We start from the raw sequence: 17950 nt of genomic DNA on the forward strand, positions 1-17950 counted from the left end.
AGAAGTTGAAGCATAATGCATAATGCTCGCCTCCTTTTCTTTAATAGACTCAAGACTCCCTGAGCAGTAAGCAGTGGCAATCTTCATTAAAACGTGAATGGACGTGTAAGGAGCTTGGCGGGTGAAAGAACTGTTTCCAAGGCGGGTGACACCACTGCCAAAAGCGTGTCAGTGTATGGCACAAGTGACCCTTGGGCATACTGTGAAAAGTTGGCATCTATTTGTTTTGGAGAATACACACATGAAACCCTCCTGATTTTTTCTTCAAAATCTGTGCTATTTTCTACTTTCTCCCTCCTAAAATTTCTCTAACTCAATCCAATGAGAAAATTAAATTCTCACGATTTATATTACAAAATCTCCCTCCCAGATGCAGCAAAAAGGGTTATATGTGATTTTACCAAAACACAATTCCAGAGTGGTACATTTCATGGCGGTCCCCCCAAACCCCTCTTCTTTATAGTTATAACGGTACCGCAACCACATCCTGACCCATATTAATCCCTTTATCCCACTACCCATTATATATTTTTTAATGTTTTTGGTGTTTTAATATCCACTCTGAAATGTACCACCGTGTAATGCTTTCAATATATCTGACTGAGTACCAGCAAAATGTTGGCATGTACGTGCAGGCCACTGGCCAATATGTTTTAAATGATTGCGCCTTTTGCTGATAACTTGACTCTAGTTCCCACAAAGGAGGTAAGTGGAAAAGGAACCCCATAAATGTAACCTAGCTCCTCCCACAAAATCTCTGAAGGTAGCCCATAGCCCAAAAAGCTAACTTCAGCCACCCCAACCCCTCATCTCGAAGTTGCGATCTAGCTCACCCTGCCCTGTAAGGGGCGAATCCGGTTCCGTGCGGCGCACTGTTCATTGTTCATGACCCCTCACACTGTATTCGCCTCAAATCTCCCCATCAAAATTTTACAGGTAACAGGGTTGTGGTGCATTTTTCTCTAGCTGCCTCCGGGGAGCGCACAACAAAAACCTGTCGAGTCATTTTGACAAGGCGAAATGCCTGAACCAATCCGCGATCAACGTGTGCAACATTGGGGCGGCGGGACTGCGGGTAGGTCCTGCCCCCTAAAAACTCTATAGGTGCTGCAGCTGTTGACGTTCGCTGTCATTCCCTCCCCTCCCCTCCTCTCCTCTCCTCGCATGTGCGCGGGTTTTTGCACATCCATCTAAGCCATCTGCGCGCCGTCACAATGTCCGAGAAGAAAGTAGTCGTGGTGATCGGAGCGACTGGTGAGTGGAGAAAAGGGTAACGGGGAATCGCCATTAGGGGAACACTCAGAATTTTAAAGCAGAGCCTGTTGATAAAAATCACAAAGTCCGTTCTGGTTCATTCCCATGTACGGACGTCTTTCGGGTAGACCCCTATTCAGCGTGATTTTCCTCTGCTTTCTTGGGATGTGTATTCTTAGTTTAATAATGATACTAGAATGGGAAGAAACATCTCCCGCTGCAATTAAGCAGGCACGGCGGGGTTTGCCTCACTGATATCATAGTTTATTTGTATAGCGCCTATATACAATGTGTTTCAAAGTGCTTCAAGACAATGGAGGGAACAAAAATACAATGACATTCTTGCGGGCCATGAACAGTAAGGATGTGAAATTAACGATCATATGACATTTCAGATAGTGCAAGCGCTAAGACATAGGGGGTCATTACGAGTTGGGTGGTAAGGGTTTACCGGCACTACCGCCCTATTCCAAGGTCACTTAGCGGGTCCCAGCACGAACGGCTGGTCTGACCAGCTGTTCTTAGCGGGACCCGTTAAGGGACCTTCGAGCTAATAACGGGCCTGCAATTTGTGGGCCCGTTATTAGTGCCTTCCCCATTCCCATTGAGCCCTATGGGGGCTCGAATGGGAATGGGGAATGGTGTTTGGCATAGGGACCTACTGGGTCCGCATAGGTCGGAATGTCCCAGTAAGTCCCCATTCCGCCTACCCGGACCCAGGTTTGGAGGCAACCATAGCGCTAGCTACCTTCAAACTCGTAATCACCCCCATAGTTAAGGAAGGGTAGAGTGGGAAGGAAATGGAAACAGGCGACTACCATACTAGACCTGCCGACATTTCTGGTAGAGCCGGAGAAAAACAAAAGGTGAAGGAGAGGGCTGCAGAAAGGGAGGGGAGGAACAAAACAAGCGACTATCGTACTAGGCCTGACATGTTGAAACGGTTGCTTCTGTGTGTGGGGTTTTAATGCTTATTTAAACACAGATAACACAAATTTGATCCCCAGACCGTACCCCACTTCTCCCATTTCTGTTCCCTTTAAATGCCACTTGTCAGGCTGCGATCCTGGACATGATCGGTCACAATTTGCCAAGACTTGGACAGGGCTCGGTGCTTTAAAACCACTAGGGTGGTCCTGCGTGCAGTATAAAAGACAAATGACATATGAGCATACGGGATCCTATTTCAAAGGGAATCAATTAAAAGCTTTATCCACTGGGTGCAAAACATTATAATGTTCCCCCCCTTGCACACACTTAACCATACGACTCCTCAAAATATAAATGTCCATATTATTATTGCTAGGTCTACACGCCCTCCACTACCCACCCTACCTGAGAACGGGTACACTGTTTACTCGCCTGAAAGCTTCTAAATCCCCTGCTACCAAACTGCCATTGCCCTTCTCCCGTTAGCTTCTTTGTTTCTCTGCTTCCCTCTCCACGTTGGGCACCTTATTGTAAAGCGCTCCGTTATTTCTTGAAGCTAGGTCTGCGCTCAATGAATACCCTCATAGTAACAAAAGATTACTCAATATTATAATGTCAACCCTCCTGATTCTAACCTCAATGCAAGTCTATGGGGACATTATTTTCTCCCCCTTTTCATTACAAAATCTCCCTCACAGGTAATTGAGAATGTTCGCATGTATGTATTTCCTAAGTAAACTTGATGTACCATAGCTGTACAGTGCCCTTTAAAGCGAGACTGAGCATGTGTAATACTAGAAAGGAGACACGCGTTACCTCTCTTTTTCCCCTGCTTGTATTCTTCCTGTGGTTTGTTTGGATCTGCTACCCAGGGAAGTAGCTTAGTGTGTGGTAGCTCGCATGGGTGGTTTAAAACATTTTTGCTGATATGTAGTTCCTTCAACATGTCAGGCACACTCAATGTTCGGACATTGTATGTACACGAAAGCCCCCTCTCCGTAACAATTTATGGGGTCAGATTCATAAGTGCCCCGATATCCCGCGTGCCGAGAACATCACTGCGCGAGCCTGGGCACAGAAGTTTTTCTGTGCATTCATGGAATTGTTCATGCAAAGTAACCATATGCGCAAGTCGTGGCCGACATGCCCTCACACAAGTCAAAAGCAGCCTCCTTTGCGTGCTTCCTCAGCGCAAATACATGCACCCTCAAAACAGTGTGAACTTGTCGGGGGTCCCCCATAACTGTTACCGGCACCCTGACAACATGCGTACAATTTATTGTAACTCGGGTAAAAAGAACCCCTAAGTTAGATCGGAACCCCGGCTGCATGCATGCACCCCTAAATCCGACACCCGATCTTACCTCTATGCAGTGAATCCTATGTGCTGGTGTCTGTACGCCTGCCTTTGGATGGTGAATAGTATGAGGGCTTTGCATGGCCATTTCCCAGGCCTGAGATTACGCTGTCAGATCCCCGAATACCTATTGTTCCGTGCAATAGCGGGCGTGCGATGGACTGCCTGCGGGCGTCCCTTGTAACACCCAGTTTTTTGCATGTTCTTCCCCCTTTTGTGTTCCCCGCCCTCTGTGTAAGCCACACCCATGCTCTGCATTGTGTCTCACGCAAGGTTTTCAGATGCTTGCCGGCGAGTGCCAGGCTGCCGTGAAATCCATGCAAGTCCAAGGAAAATCATGCACATTCCATTCCATGAATCAACGAACAGAAATATATGCACGCAGTTTGGTGCGCAAGTTCTCCATTTTCCGCTCAAATAATTCCATGAATCGGGCCCTTAGTGTCCATTGCAAGCAGTGTCGTGGTCGCCTGTTTTGTGGTGCCAGCACCTTGTAGCCTTGTGTGTGTTCTGTGGTTTTGAGTGCCATTTGGCTAGTGGTCCTGGAGCTCTAGTGAGATAGTGCTTGTTTTATTGCATGGGAGTAGGTGTGTGTGTGTGTGTGGTGTCCTCTTGCCAGTTTCCTGTTCTCACAGAATGACCTTGTGGTTGCTTTAATGTAGTATCGGACCCACATGGTGCAAAGGTTTTGCAGAGCAGTGCTCTCCATGGCATTTTCATTGGTGCACTTACTCATTTGTGGCTAATTAATGGGCTATGTGCAGTACTCCCCGGTGTGTAAAGCCATGTAGGGTGACTATTTATGAGGTGTTTCTTCTGACGTGCCTTGGGTTTTTGTGTGCAAATGCTGACTTTTAATATTTCATTTTTGTTTCTTATAGCTTGCACAATAAACCTCTGGTGTACATCTTCTCCAGGACATGCTAGAAAGAGCTGCCAGATTATGTATTTTAATGATCCCACGCCCCTTTGTCGTTATTAAGGAAGTTTGAAGGACAGAAACCCTTGTTGCTTTGATTATTTAACACTTTTCAGGGCCTGTCCCGCTCACACCTCCATGGTCCAGAGCCCGTCTTTGCATCCTGCCGTTGTAGTCGACAGGTTGATCTGTTGCATTTTGAGGGTGCTCCTTCTGGGCTTGATCCATAGTAGCCTCAGGAGATGGGGGGGTGCAAGTTCAGTTGTAGCAGGGCATAACCAGCCCCCTTCCACCTCTTCACATGCAGACTATTTCTTACCCCAACACTTGCTGATGTCTAGTGGAGAGTGTCCCTGGTGACATGAAGCCAGCTGCTAACATTACTGCAAGATTTCTCCACTGGCCTCTAGATAAACCGGAAAATGCATTGATGGGGTGAATGGGTGATGACTGTAATTTATAGGTGCATTGACTCGTTCTGTGCAGTTCCTGTGCTGTGTGAACATAGGAAAAGTAGTTTCCAGCACAGTCTCTCCCAGGTTAAAATAATACAGTGGACCCTCGCCCACCCACCATTGCCAACACCCAGAAGGACGTGGGTGATGCAGCCCAGGAGTGTGATGTTTGAACCGCAGCCATGTTTTTACAGTCTGTGGCCAAGCAGGAATAAGAAGGAGCATTAAAGATGTGTAGAGCAAAAATCTTAAGCAGTGTTTCGGTGAAACCCATTTCTTGTCCAGTGCTCCCCATAACATCCCTGAAGCTGCCTTATCCCATTGATCTGCATAGGGAAGTAGAGGCACTGTATTGCTTGCTATGCAGTAAATTCCAAGCCTTTCAGTCAATGCATCAAGAGGCATTTGAAGCAGGTCAGTTGTACCATTCTCTACAGTGGACATAAGAATGTTCTTTAACGCTAGTACTGCACTTAAAAAAAAAAAAATCTATATTCAAATATGTCAATTGCACTGGACCCTACCAATAACCGTTAACATGGTTCTAATCCACAGATCTAAAGCAATACTAGCATGCACTTTAAACAAAAGAAAAAGTACTGTCTGCTTCCCTTGTACTGTATTGGCTTTGGAAGGGCTAACCTAGATGATTAAGGGTATAATCTTGGAGGAAGGAGGTTTTTATGCTGTGCTCGGGCAGGCAACAGCCACCAGCCCAAAGTGAACAACCACATTCCACAATAACGGTGACAGAGGAGAAAATTTACCCATACGGCGCAACCTCTCTACTACTCGGCAAATTAATCCAGGATATCACCAAGACGAGACTGTGACTTTACCTGAGAGTTCTCACTCTTCACATAGACGCCTGGTCCTGTCGCCTGATTTCCCTCCCTGTGTGGCCCACACCCGAACCTCTGGGATCTCAAACACCGGCAGGGTCCCCAACTAGGAGCCCTGATGAAGGCGGACCTATCGTAATAGAATAACCGCCGAAACGTGACGAAGACAGAGATTCAAACCATACATACATATCCCTGATCGTTTGGAGCCTACATTCCGGTTCCAACCATCAAATCTCACGTTGGCAAGGATAAAAAAGATATCTTGTATCAAAGACCCTGCAGCATTAATTGCTTGAAACTAACAATTGCAAAAAGGGACTATCATTGAACAATACCTAGAAATTGGGCCATGATACTCGTTTATTTACTGAACCAATATCACATGTATGTCCTATTTGCACTCTTCTTTATGATTTAATCATTATAATGTAAAGAAATGAATATTAATCCAATGTTTTTTGTGTTTTTTGTTTGTTTTTTATTGTGTCAAAACACTTATGCACATTGTAATCTCTTTCTACAAAAAAACGTTGCTTCCTAAATGTATTATGTGGATGTATTTGTATTTTGTTCTATTTTTTGGTTGAGATTATAACTTTGTTGACTTCCGATTATGTGTTCTGGTTTTCTTTAAATATATGTTTTTGATGTCCTCGGAGGTAGAAAGTGAATGTCTTGCACTTTTTCCTTAATTATATGAGTTACCTTTTATTTTATTTCTCAAACACTGGAAGCACCACCGTAATGTTTGTCCTTTGAAACACACAGCTACTTTATTATTTGGGTGGTTATATAAGAACAGCGGTAGATTCATACTTTAGGATTTCCACAATTTGGAAACCTCTCAGAGATATTAATTCATTATTTGAAACAAAAAGAAAAAAAGAAATAATATGAAAATAATTATTAGCAAGGGTACATTTTTCTGTTTAGATGCTAACCTAGATGATGGCATACGAAACCGACTTTCTGTTTGCACATACATGTAAGCTGTGCTGGATGGACCCAGTGCAGTTGCCTACAACACATGGGAAATTGAAGCCATGACGATGGGTTTGGGAAAGGCAGCAATCCTTGCCAGAGAAGAAAGTAATGTAAGCAGTTGTCTCTGTTGCATTTACAGTCACCCATCACCAGGGGCTCTGGGCAGCAACCATTAGTCTTGACCTCCTCTCGCTACTTTCCCCGGCCCCTATAACCTCTTGTGCAAACAGGTTTGTGGGATGGGCACCGAGGTGCTGCAGACTCTGTGATCTGGGTTCACTTTTCCACCCAGACTGCTTGAATAGGCAGGGGCTGCTTATGTTGGAGCAGAAGTAATGTGTAGCAAATATCCAGACTGGACTTCTATTTATGTAATGGGGGGCGAGGGGGCGTGGGGAGGGGTGGTGGTACAGGATTCACAAAGGGATTTTGACGGATCGAGCTGTAAATGGCACGAACCCTGGGTGTTACAAGTCTAAAGGAGATTTGCAACACATCTAGAACGTGTTTGTTTAAAGCATGAGACGTATACAGTAGACAAGAAGTTAAAATTTGCTTTACCTGGAATTCGCTCGCTAGGTGCGATCTCCTCTTTAATGGGTAATGCTGGATTCCCAGGAGCTGTTAAGCTTCTGCTCGAAATGCCATTTTCGAAATGCTAATTTAGATCTCTGTAGTACACAGTGAGTCACAAATCTACTTCTACTTTAGATTCGCGTGTTGCCCTCTATATGGGACCCATTATGTTTTCAACCTCTTCTAGAAATGTCCTACTACTTCCTTATGTCCGCTAGGCATATATGCATGGTACAAGATGGCAGTCAAAGTAGCTCTTGGTAGCCGTTGCTGTCAATCTAACGGGCTCGTCTGGGCTACACATACATGGGTCCAGTAGATTCCAGCTCCTGAGCTTTTCTAACTGTGGAGGACCGACCTGTAAGACTTGCTGGTCTAAGGAGGCGATTTCTGCCCATTTATAGTGTGGGGTTGTGCTGAATTGTGCTATGCATGTGAGACACGCATTGACATTGAGGCATCCAGATGGGCTGCAATTCCTGCCCCTAGGGGTTGCATGACCTGGAAGAGGGGGAGAAATGTTGCCCACTTAACTGCCCTGGGCATGAAGTTTCTTTAATCACGGACATGGTATTTACATTGAGCAGAGCAGCTGGGTCATCACTGCTGTACTCTTGGGGAGATGGGGCAGGAGCACAGGATATCCCACACCCTCACTTCACTGCTCCAGGCCTTGCCAATCTAGGTCTAAAGAACGGCCTTCTTTTTCTGCTCCAATCATAGATGGCAACATATTCCATTCTGTAGGTGCTTATCCAATCCTGTTTTTTTCTCTTTGCATTCTGGGACTTGTAGTTCTACGTTTCCCCAAAACTCGGACTACAAGTGCCAGAATGCAAAGAAAAAACCAGGACTGGATAAGCACCTACAAATTGGAATGGGTCATGTTGGCAACTATGTCCGCACCAATAATCTCTTACAGCCCCCAGAGAAGTGAAGAGGGGGAAAGCTAAGTCACTGCTAAACCAGCCTACAGGTATTTCAAGTACTCCTGTTAAGCTGCACTAACCAAGCTGGAATCATTTCTGGCTCTTCACACTAGCCAGAGGGGATGTGTACTATACCCCTGGAAAGTGCTGCTAAGGCAGCATCTGACCCTGCTTTTGAATGCTTCTTCAAGTGAAGTCCTGCTCCCTGCACAGTGAGGTAGCTATAGCATAGGCTGGTGATCTGTCTTGATATTGTATTTGTTCATCAACAGGGAGCCAAGGGGGCTCTGTTGCCAGGGCTCTTCTAGACGACGGCACCTTTTCTGTTAGGGCAGTGACGCGGGACCCCCAGAAGGCCTCATCGCAAGATTTGAAGAAACTTGGTGCCGAACTGGTGAAGGGGGACATCGACCACATCAAGACTTTGGAGCCTGCGTTTACTGGTGCCTATGGAGTCTTCATTGTCACCAATTATTGGGAACATAAGAGCAAAGAGAAAGAGGTTATGCAGGTGAGACATCCCTCTTTTTTCAATTGTGGGGGGATGTAGGAGTGATGTGCCCCTCACTCATTTCCAGCGGCCATGTCGGAAGTGATCCAAGGAAATATGAACCACACACATTATCTCCCGGCTGTATAGGGGAGACGCCCTCCTTCCGAAACCCGTTTTCAGCCAGGATTCTGTCTCGTATTGTGTCCACAAGACTTGACCTGCCATTAAGTCCTTTTTCCCTGTTGATTTGTTGCAGGGCAAATGTCTGGCTGACCTCTCCAAGAGCAAAGGCTTACATCACGTGGTTTACAGCGGCCTAGAGAATGTGAAAAAGCTGACTGAGGGAAAGCTGGAGGTGAAACACTTTGACGGCAAGGGTGAGGTGGAAGAGTATTTCAGAGCCACTGGTGTCCCTATGACCAGCATCAGACTGCCGTGTTACTATGACAACTTTCTCACCTTCTTCCGGCCACAGAAGGCCCCAGATGGTGATGGCTATGTGCTTGGTAAGACTGAGTTGATCTAGTAATGCTTGTGGGCACATAGGATGATGTGTGCTTCCATAGAGGGCCCATTGTTGGAATAGTGGATGTGTTTTTCCTTGGATATATTTCCATATGCTTTCTGGATCCTTAAAAGTGGCTTGCCTACCAAGTAGATGTTTAGGTTTGGTTTTAGCCTTAGTTACTGTTTGCTTTGTTTATTGGTGTAAATGAGCTGAAGGCCTACAGAGAAACAAAGGGTTTACGCCAATGAAGCCAGTACAGAAGCTAAATGTCTTGTTTGATGTGCCCTTCTTCCTGCAGCCTTACCGATTGGAGATGCTGCTATGGATGGTATCGGTGTAAGTGATCTTGGTCCAGTAGTGGTCAGCGTCTTGAAAGCCCCAGAACAGTACATTGGGAAAAATATTGGACTCAGCACTGAGAAGCTTACTGCTGAACAGTATGCAGCCATCATGTCTAAATGTATAGGGAAACAAGTAAAGGACGCTAAGGTGAGGAAGTAGAACACGCCTCTTGTTTTTGTGTGTGAGATACCTTGTGGTGTGTTTTTTTAATCAATGTCTGAATTTGCTGCTGTGTCCTGCCATGAACCCTGGTCTCAAAGGCTCCCTGCAACTGCCAGATTTACCCTGGTCACTCGCTTGGAGGTGCTTTGGACCTGATGTCAGTTATGTTTCCTTGGTTCCTGCACTCTTGGGTTCCCTAGACCTGCCTATAATTTCTTGCTGGACTCTTGGAGTCTCGAACATTTTTGTACGCTTGACCTGCTCAGGTGCTCAATAGGGCGACTTTCTCTTTGAAATTGCACCCTAAAGCTCTGCTTTACTTTTCTCTTGACCCATTTTTTAGTCTCTGGTTTGCCTGCCTGCATTCAAGTATGCTATGGCTACTCCATTGTTGATCTCTGTATTCTTTGGTGTAGAAAGATTAACTCTTTTTAGGGAGATCATGTTCGCACCTCAATTGACCCGTAGCAATCGTATTAAAAAAAAAATATATATATATATATATATATATATATATATATATATAATCTGCTCTATTGCCTGTATCCTGGCAAATATATTAAGCATGGAGTAGTTCCAAAAAGCTATGCTTCTGCGTAAAAGTGCAGTCCTGGTTTAATGATCCAGTAAACGTATTGCAGCTTTTGGTTTTGGAGGGCGCCATCCATCTGAACTGCAGTAAGCACTCCTGATGTTTAACTCTCATAGAAAGCTAGTGTCTGAGCCTGCATGTGAGCAGCTGCCAAGAAGTGAAACTAAACTGGTCACAAGCTTAGCCTGACGCAAACTATGCAAAATGCATGAGCAATTCTGAGCCCTTATGGAGGCAACACTGCCAAGGTAAACGCTCCACCCATTAGAATTTCTTAATTTCATTTCTAAGGCTCTACACCTCAACTGACACCCCCAGAGCTCATGTTTGAAGTCCCTGGAGCATAAAGACAGGGGTAACACAATTATGCCTATCCTATAACTCTTCCATTCACGCTCTGGGCGATTTTCATTGTTTTTGAGGGTGGGGGTAACAGAGTGTTACGTTTCTGCCTCCTGTTTGCCATACGCCTTTCAAAACTGAGATTCATGTAAAAAGCAGGCGGTGTCCATAGTAAATCATTGGCAGGCTGTGTTTACTCCTTTTTTTGTTTTTGTTTTATTTTGTTTCTATTATGTTTTGTTGCCCTGCTTCTGTTGTCTCTTTATACTTCTCATTTGCACTCCGCAGTTCAAATGACAAATTGCCCTTGGGTGCAAACTTAAGCAGCAGGGGAGTTGCTAGGTCTGGAAAAGACCCGGGGCTAAACTGATGTCGGGACTGTTGGGACTGGGGGCTAGCTAGTCTTTTGGCTGTAGCTCCTGAGATTCTATCCGGGGCTACAACCAAAAGATCAGGGGCTATAGCCCTATTAGCCCCCCCCCTAGCAACGCCCCTGTTAAGCAGTCCCCTCCAGGCAATTTATGTTCTTAAAGAAAATGAGCTCCCTTGTGTTTTTGTGGTCTCTATAAGCTTCAAGATGGTTTAGTTTCACTGTACAAGTAGGGTACGGAAATCCAGGTGGTACAATGAAAGACCAGTGACAAATTGTGGTAGGAAAGCCTCTGCCCTCCAGGGGGAGAAGAACTTGTTGGTTGGGTTTCATCCAGTTCCTGGACTCGGGGTGCTATGATATTTCTTTAAACTTTAGTTTCAGTGCTCGGCAACTTGTTGGTCACTTGCCCCCACCCATGCAGCAATCGTGAACTTAGCTACTTACATAAAACTGTCTGACCTTTATACCCAGGAAGAACTCCTTCATGATTTATTTCGCCCATATGACTGATTCTGGCTCAGGTTTTGTTTTTCATGACTTATCTATAGTAGGACGAAGTCTACGCACGATTGCTTGTACTGCTGACCGATATAGCATGATTTCAAACTTATTTGGGCTTGTTTCAATAGGATGGTGTAAAGTAGAGGAGCTCCACGCCACAAATTGAGTACTTTTAAAATAAATATATAGATGGCTTGTCCACTCACGTTGAATCCTGATTTGTGGGCATATGTACTGATGGAATTGTTTGAAAATGTTAAAATAATTATTCCCCCTTCTTGGAGAGAGGCTAGGATTATACTTATTTTTAAATCAGGCAATAGACTTGACCTGGCAAACAATCGGCCAATTTCATTGGTAAATAGTTCATATAAAACCTTTGCATCCCTGATCTTGAAGAATGTGTTTAGGCACATTACAGTCTCATTGCATAATTAAATATTGAAAGCAGGCTTTAAGAAGAGGGTAAACGCCTCTTTATATTGTTTTATATTGTCTTTACTATCATCTCAAATTCGAAATTCCAAAAGACAGATTTATGTTGCATTTCTTGATATAAGGAAAGCGTTTGACTGTGAATCGCCTCTTCTTATGGTCTAAATTAAAAACTCTGGGATGGCCTGTATCCTTGGTAGCTTTGCTTGAAGCCCTTCACTCTCAGACAAGACTTGGTGAGATTGGACACCTATGGGACAATGTCCGATTGGATAAAGAGTGAGAGGGGTCTACGGCCAGGGTACGTTTTGACCCATCTGCTTTTTGATGCGTACAGAACAGATTTTGGTAAGATCTTACAGGGACTTGATATTTCCCCACCTAGATTGGGGGACTTGCGTATTCCGTACCTGCTGTATGCAGACCATTCAGCTTTACTAGCCTATACACAAGTAGGGCCCCAGAGAGCCTTAATGGCCACAAATGCTTACTTTGCACCAGTGGGTCTGGAGATTAATGTGGAGAAATCCTAGATTTTGGTGCTAAATAAGAAGAGAAATTAATTTTAAATGGATAGTTAATATTTAGATTCAAAGACGTGCTGCAGTTTAAATATTTGGGCACCAATGTGTGTAGTACACTGAAAACGTACGAAGAAATGTCTCCAAGCAATAAAGCACTGGTACACTCTGTAGCCCACTTGTAACAACTGGATTAAAAGTTTGGTTGATTCTCCCTGCAACCAGTACTCGGATATTATCAACAAAAAAATGATACCTAATGTCATTCATGGTGCTGAGTTCTTAAACGCAAAGGGGTCCTCGGCGTAGTTTTGAGGGTAAATTGTGGCGTATGATTTTGGCGCTCCCACAGAAAGGGCACTCCTTTAGCAGCGATTGGACATATCCTCAGTGTGATATCTATTCAGGCTAGGATTGATTGGAGGGCCCTACAACTATACAGAAGCTGTTTGGACCCACCTTCAGGGTCCTTGGTTGGGGAACTGCAGCTTCTGTTAACATTGTCTGCCCGAGCTCAGGACTGTCTTGCCATTTTGGCAAAATGTGATATTACTGTAGAAATGTTGATACAGAAACCTGCCGCCACAAGGGGAAAAAACTGTTCAAACAAGATTGGATTGACAATAGAACTTTGTTGACGTCCTATGAAGTGTTTAAACACTTTATGATATCAAAGCGTATGGGTCTATGAATTATATTTTGTTGAAATACCCTGCTAAGACTATTGGTTGCACCTGGTTGAAGTTAAAGGTGCGAGGGAATGTATAATCAGGAAGGATAGGCTCTGTCACCTTTGCCATGGCGAAATCTGGAGGCCATTTGTCTTGGTACCCTGGGAAAAGCACTAGAGGCAGCCAACCCGGCTGGCATGGAAAGACTATGGCATTCTCTTCTTGTAGTGCTGCCAACGCCCCTAATGATTTCTGTGAGATTTCTTGTTGTGGAGTTTCCTGATCAATTAACTCAGTAAATTATTTCAATTGATCAAGACAGATTTTTTCCTGGCTGTTGCTCTTAGATTTTACTAGTTTTGAACTATGTTCTTACACTGGTTTTAATGTTTTGATGTTTCATGAATGTGTTTACTAATGAAATATTGTAGTCTAATGATGTATTGGGTGCTTTTTTCTTTTTTTAGGAATTTATGCTGCTATATTGTTGTATTTTGTGATGTGTAATTAAACTGTGCCACAGTATTTATTTTTTTAAAACGATGTATATGTATGCTGCCAGTAAGTTTGTATAGATTTCTGTCCACTCTGTGAACTTGGAAATATTCTACAGCCATGCCTTTCTGGGTTTTTTTAGCCTCTGCTCCAGTGGGTTTTTCTTGGCGTCTTTTAACTAGTAAAACCTTGGATGCTATACTACTCTTCAGAGGGAAGCACACCCATCACAGCCACTATTCCCGTAGCTTCCAGTGCAGTGGGTCCATCAATATGAAGGCATTCTCGTTGCCAATGCTTTCTCCAACCGCATCCCCACCCAGGATTGTAACTCCACTCTGTAACCAGGGTTGCTTGAGGTCACTATTTTTAGGAGCACTGTTCCACATCCTTGTTCTTCCTTTAGGATGATACTCCTCTGTATTTCTGCACGCTGCTAATCACAGTATTGCAGGAACCCCTGGGCTTATCTTTATAAACTGTGTATATTGCGATTCTGGCAGAAATGCAGAGGCCTGGATCATTGCTGGGGTTGTTTGCAATCTGATTTTGCACACAGTATAGATCCCATCTTAATTATTGATAACTACTCAGCATTTATCCTTTCATGGCGATGGCTTCCCAAACTTTGAGTCTCCTTCATGAACCCAAAGAGGAGCTGGACTCTTCAGCTTTAGACTGGACTTTCTGAGACTTGTTACTACATACATACAATCCTAATGTAGTTTTAGTATTCCTGTAGAAACTAGAGATTCTAGTGTAGTCTCACCGTTAGCTTTACCTATCTCGAAAGTGCACCACAGTGTTCTGTCTGACTTTGGTGATGTCTGGTAGGGCAGTTTCTGCTCCCACCCTTAACTTGCAGCTGTGAAATGCGTGAGACCATCCATTATGCAATGGAGAAAATGAAAGCGGGCGGAGGAGGGTGGGGACTGACCAGTGGCTTTGCATGTTGTAATGTACTTCCCTGGCAGTAACAGTGTGGAGCGCGGGGGTTAACACTTAATGGGGGGCGGGAGGGGAATCATCAACTGTCCCCATGTTGCCAGTGAGCAGTTTTGTAAAACGGTCATATATTCATTTTTATATTTTAGTTCTGGTGCTTAAAATTTGCACTTTGCAGCACTCGCTTTACAAGCTGCGTTTTCTCTTCCCATGGGATACACCAAAGTGTTATCGCCTCGTTTCCCTCGAACACTGGTTCCCCCCACATCCATCTGACAAAGTCTTTAGAGGTCTTCAGTGGACATAGTGTTTAATCTCCCTGCTGGCCGGCCGTCTCGTGATAGTTGGCGGCTGTTAACCTTATATTTGTCTCCACTGTAATGTATGTACTCCACGGGTGCCTCAGACTGTTTTCGCTCTAAGCAGGGCCCTGCCCCCAGCCCCAACCATCCTGTTGAAATGGGCCCCCACACTTCGTTAGCCAGGCCTGGTCCCCGGACAGTGAGATGGGTAAGGGAAAGTAGGAGAAATCCATTTTGGTACTCCCCTTGCACAAAGAGCCAAGTACAATAATATACAGGAATCCAGAAATTACAATGATTTCCCATTTTAACTTTATAGGGCGAAACCTGTCCCCAACCACCACCCCCCCTAATCCACCTCCCCAACACCATCACAAAGGCGTGTCCCCTTTCCCCATACCGAGTTTTGGTCCAGTACAATAGTCACATATTGATACGAATGATGGCTATCCTTCCTATGCATGGCCTCGAAATTAGTCTTTGGGCCTCATTACGACTCAGGCGGTAAGGGGTTTACGCCGGCGTAAACAGCGCCGACCCTTACCGCCTGAGTACGAGGTCCCTTAGCGCCATGGCGGATTTAACACCTGCTTTTAGCAGGTGTTAAAATCCATGGCGCTAAGGGACCATGAAGTTAATTACGCCACCGTAATTTACGGTGGCGTAATTAACGCCTTCCCCACTCCCATTATGCCCTATGGGGCAAAAATGGGAATGGGGAAGGGTAAATGGGGATTGGGGACTTACCGCCCCGCCAACCTCGGAATGGGGCGGTAAGTCCGCCAACCACCATGGCGTAAACGTAGTTTACGCCATGGTGGTAAAGTCACGGCCCAGGCGGTAACTTACCGCCTGGGTCGTAATGAGGCCTTGTATTCTATTCTAAAGTCAACAGTCCTGTGTAATTGCGACTTGGCGTTGTGTTTTTGTACTGATGCTCTGCTGGATGGACACACGCATTTTATGGGCCTCTGTAGCAGGCTGCAGTGCTCCAGATAAGATTTGGAAGAGGGAGTAAAATTTTATAACGTTGGGAGTAAAGTTATTTTTGGGGGAGTAAAAACGTAAGTCGAGATCCCGATTAGAGTGTCTTATAAGCGAGTAAAAATATGTTTTAACTGGAAAACGGAAACATTTTGTAATATTGATTTCTTTGAACCTAATTATTCACGCACATTAAAAGATGCATTGTGCACTACTGGTACAAACATAACCCTGGAGCTGCATGGCTGTAAGCAGGGGCACATCTGGCCTGTTTCCTATTTTTTGTTTGGAGTATTTGCCTATTTTGAGGCGGTAGGGGCCGATACACCCCTTATCTGTAGGGCTGGCAGGCTGTGTAAGTTGCAGGCCTCGGGCCTCAGCTGCTGACCTAAAAATATTGGAAGTGTTTGCTTAGTTAACAGACTATCGACTCATGCAGTGATCACTTGATGACCGGCCCTGCAGTTTGCATGTTCGTGCTGGGCCCCTTATTTATGGGGCAGGCACAAATGCATGCCTATACATTTAAAATGCAATGAACAGCGGAAGCCATAACTATGGGCTTTTCCACTGTTTCTAATATTAATTTGAAATACCCGTCATGACTGATACAGTCTCTCACTTTATCACACAATTGATATGGCGCTTTTTCCACCCATTATAATGCTAATGTTTTTGCTGATTTCCAGATGAGTGCTGACGATTATGAGAAACTAGGCTTCCCTGGGGCCTTGGAATTGGCAAACATGTTCCGCTTCTACTTGATGAATCCAGACCGCAATATAGAGCTGACTTTACAACTGAACCCGAAAGCCCTGAAGTTTGCAGAGTGGATGGCAAAGCACACGGCTGACTTTAAGGACCTGTGAAGTCTGAATCGTGGATGTCTGTCCAAAAGTTGTACTTGTTTTTTTTCTGTTCTAGTTTATCTTGATGTTAATTAAGTTGTGTAATAAATAACTACATATATTTTTCTCTACTTTGGGCTTTTTTGTTCCACCTTTTGGTTTTAAAGACCAGTGTATTTTCCAGCATGTTTAAGCCTGGACCTCATGTTGCATATAGGAAAGTTTTGTTTCAAAACTCCTTGCGTGAAGGCTGCTTTTGAATTTCATTTTTGGCTCTTTTGGTTGGGCTTGTGCACCCGTCAGTAGCTGTGAACAGTGCCACTTAATGTAAGGGTCCAGAAATTACGTGAAAGGAGGCCTGTTGCTGCTTGTCAAACCTGATCCTCTTTCAAATTCTAAATATGTGTGTATTACACTCAGCCCAACATTTGAACAGTCATGCCAGCCCAGCTGTACTGCTTTCTTGCCTCCGCGTTCACCCTACTATTGCAGATAAGTTGCTTAGATGGAGAATGTTATACTGCTTCCTAAATGGCCTGCAGTATTTTACCTGGTAAATCTTTCATGCACGTGTATCTTTGTTAATTTGTTTTTTATTCCTCCTTTGTGTAAAGTACAGTGAGCAAAAAGTGATGGCTGCGAACTCTCAAAGTGGGGGGAAAAAACACAGTACAGGTTATCATGTCATGTTCTTTCTATAGAGGGGTGCCTGCTACCTTTTTTGTATTTGTGTAAGGAACTTGGGGTTGGTCACCCTAAGTTACCTGGGGGAACTCAGACATGGACCCCTTGCTCACTGTGCTCAGAGAGGCACAGCTCCATCTCACTGATGAGGCCCAACAAGGCTGAAACACATGTCTGGAGTTGCTGTTGATACTCTTGTTCAAAGGAGGTTTGCCTGGCATTTTGGTGCTGGACTGCCCTTGTGGGTGGCACAAAGACTGATCTGCAAATGAATATTCCTCCTTTGTGAAAAGCACAGCGAGCAAAAAGCGATGGCTGCGGAATCTCAAAGTGGGGGAAAAAAACACTGGACAGGTTTTCGTGCCATGTTCTTTCTAGAGAGGGGCGCCTGGTACCTTTTTTGTATCTTTGTTAATTTGTTGGCAGTATTTCTCTAAGTTGTAGATATGAGCTGTTTGCTGACATGTTGTATCATGAACGATGACTCGCCCACTGAGGAAAAC

General features: G+C 44.6%; 1 protein-coding gene across 1 annotated transcript; it reads left to right on the forward strand.

Annotated features, from left to right (window-relative positions):
* Positions 1 to 1105: 1105 nt before the first annotated feature.
* LOC138569695 (nmrA-like family domain-containing protein 1) lies at positions 1106 to 16884 on the forward strand. The gene is made up of 5 exons (XM_069647900.1): positions 1106 to 1254; positions 8522 to 8760; positions 8999 to 9248; positions 9549 to 9739; positions 16605 to 16884. The coding sequence occupies exons 1-5, from the start codon at positions 1215 to 1217 to the stop codon at positions 16782 to 16784; spliced, it is 900 nt and encodes a 299-aa protein (XP_069504001.1). The 5' UTR covers positions 1106 to 1214; the 3' UTR covers positions 16785 to 16884.
* The last annotated feature ends 1066 nt before the right edge of the window (positions 16885 to 17950 follow it).

This window comes from Ambystoma mexicanum, chromosome 2q (genome assembly GCF_040938575.1).
Source record: "Ambystoma mexicanum isolate Mex_15411 chromosome 2q, UKY_AmexF1_1, whole genome shotgun sequence".
NCBI classification, from domain to species: Eukaryota; Metazoa; Chordata; class Amphibia; order Caudata; family Ambystomatidae; genus Ambystoma; species Ambystoma mexicanum.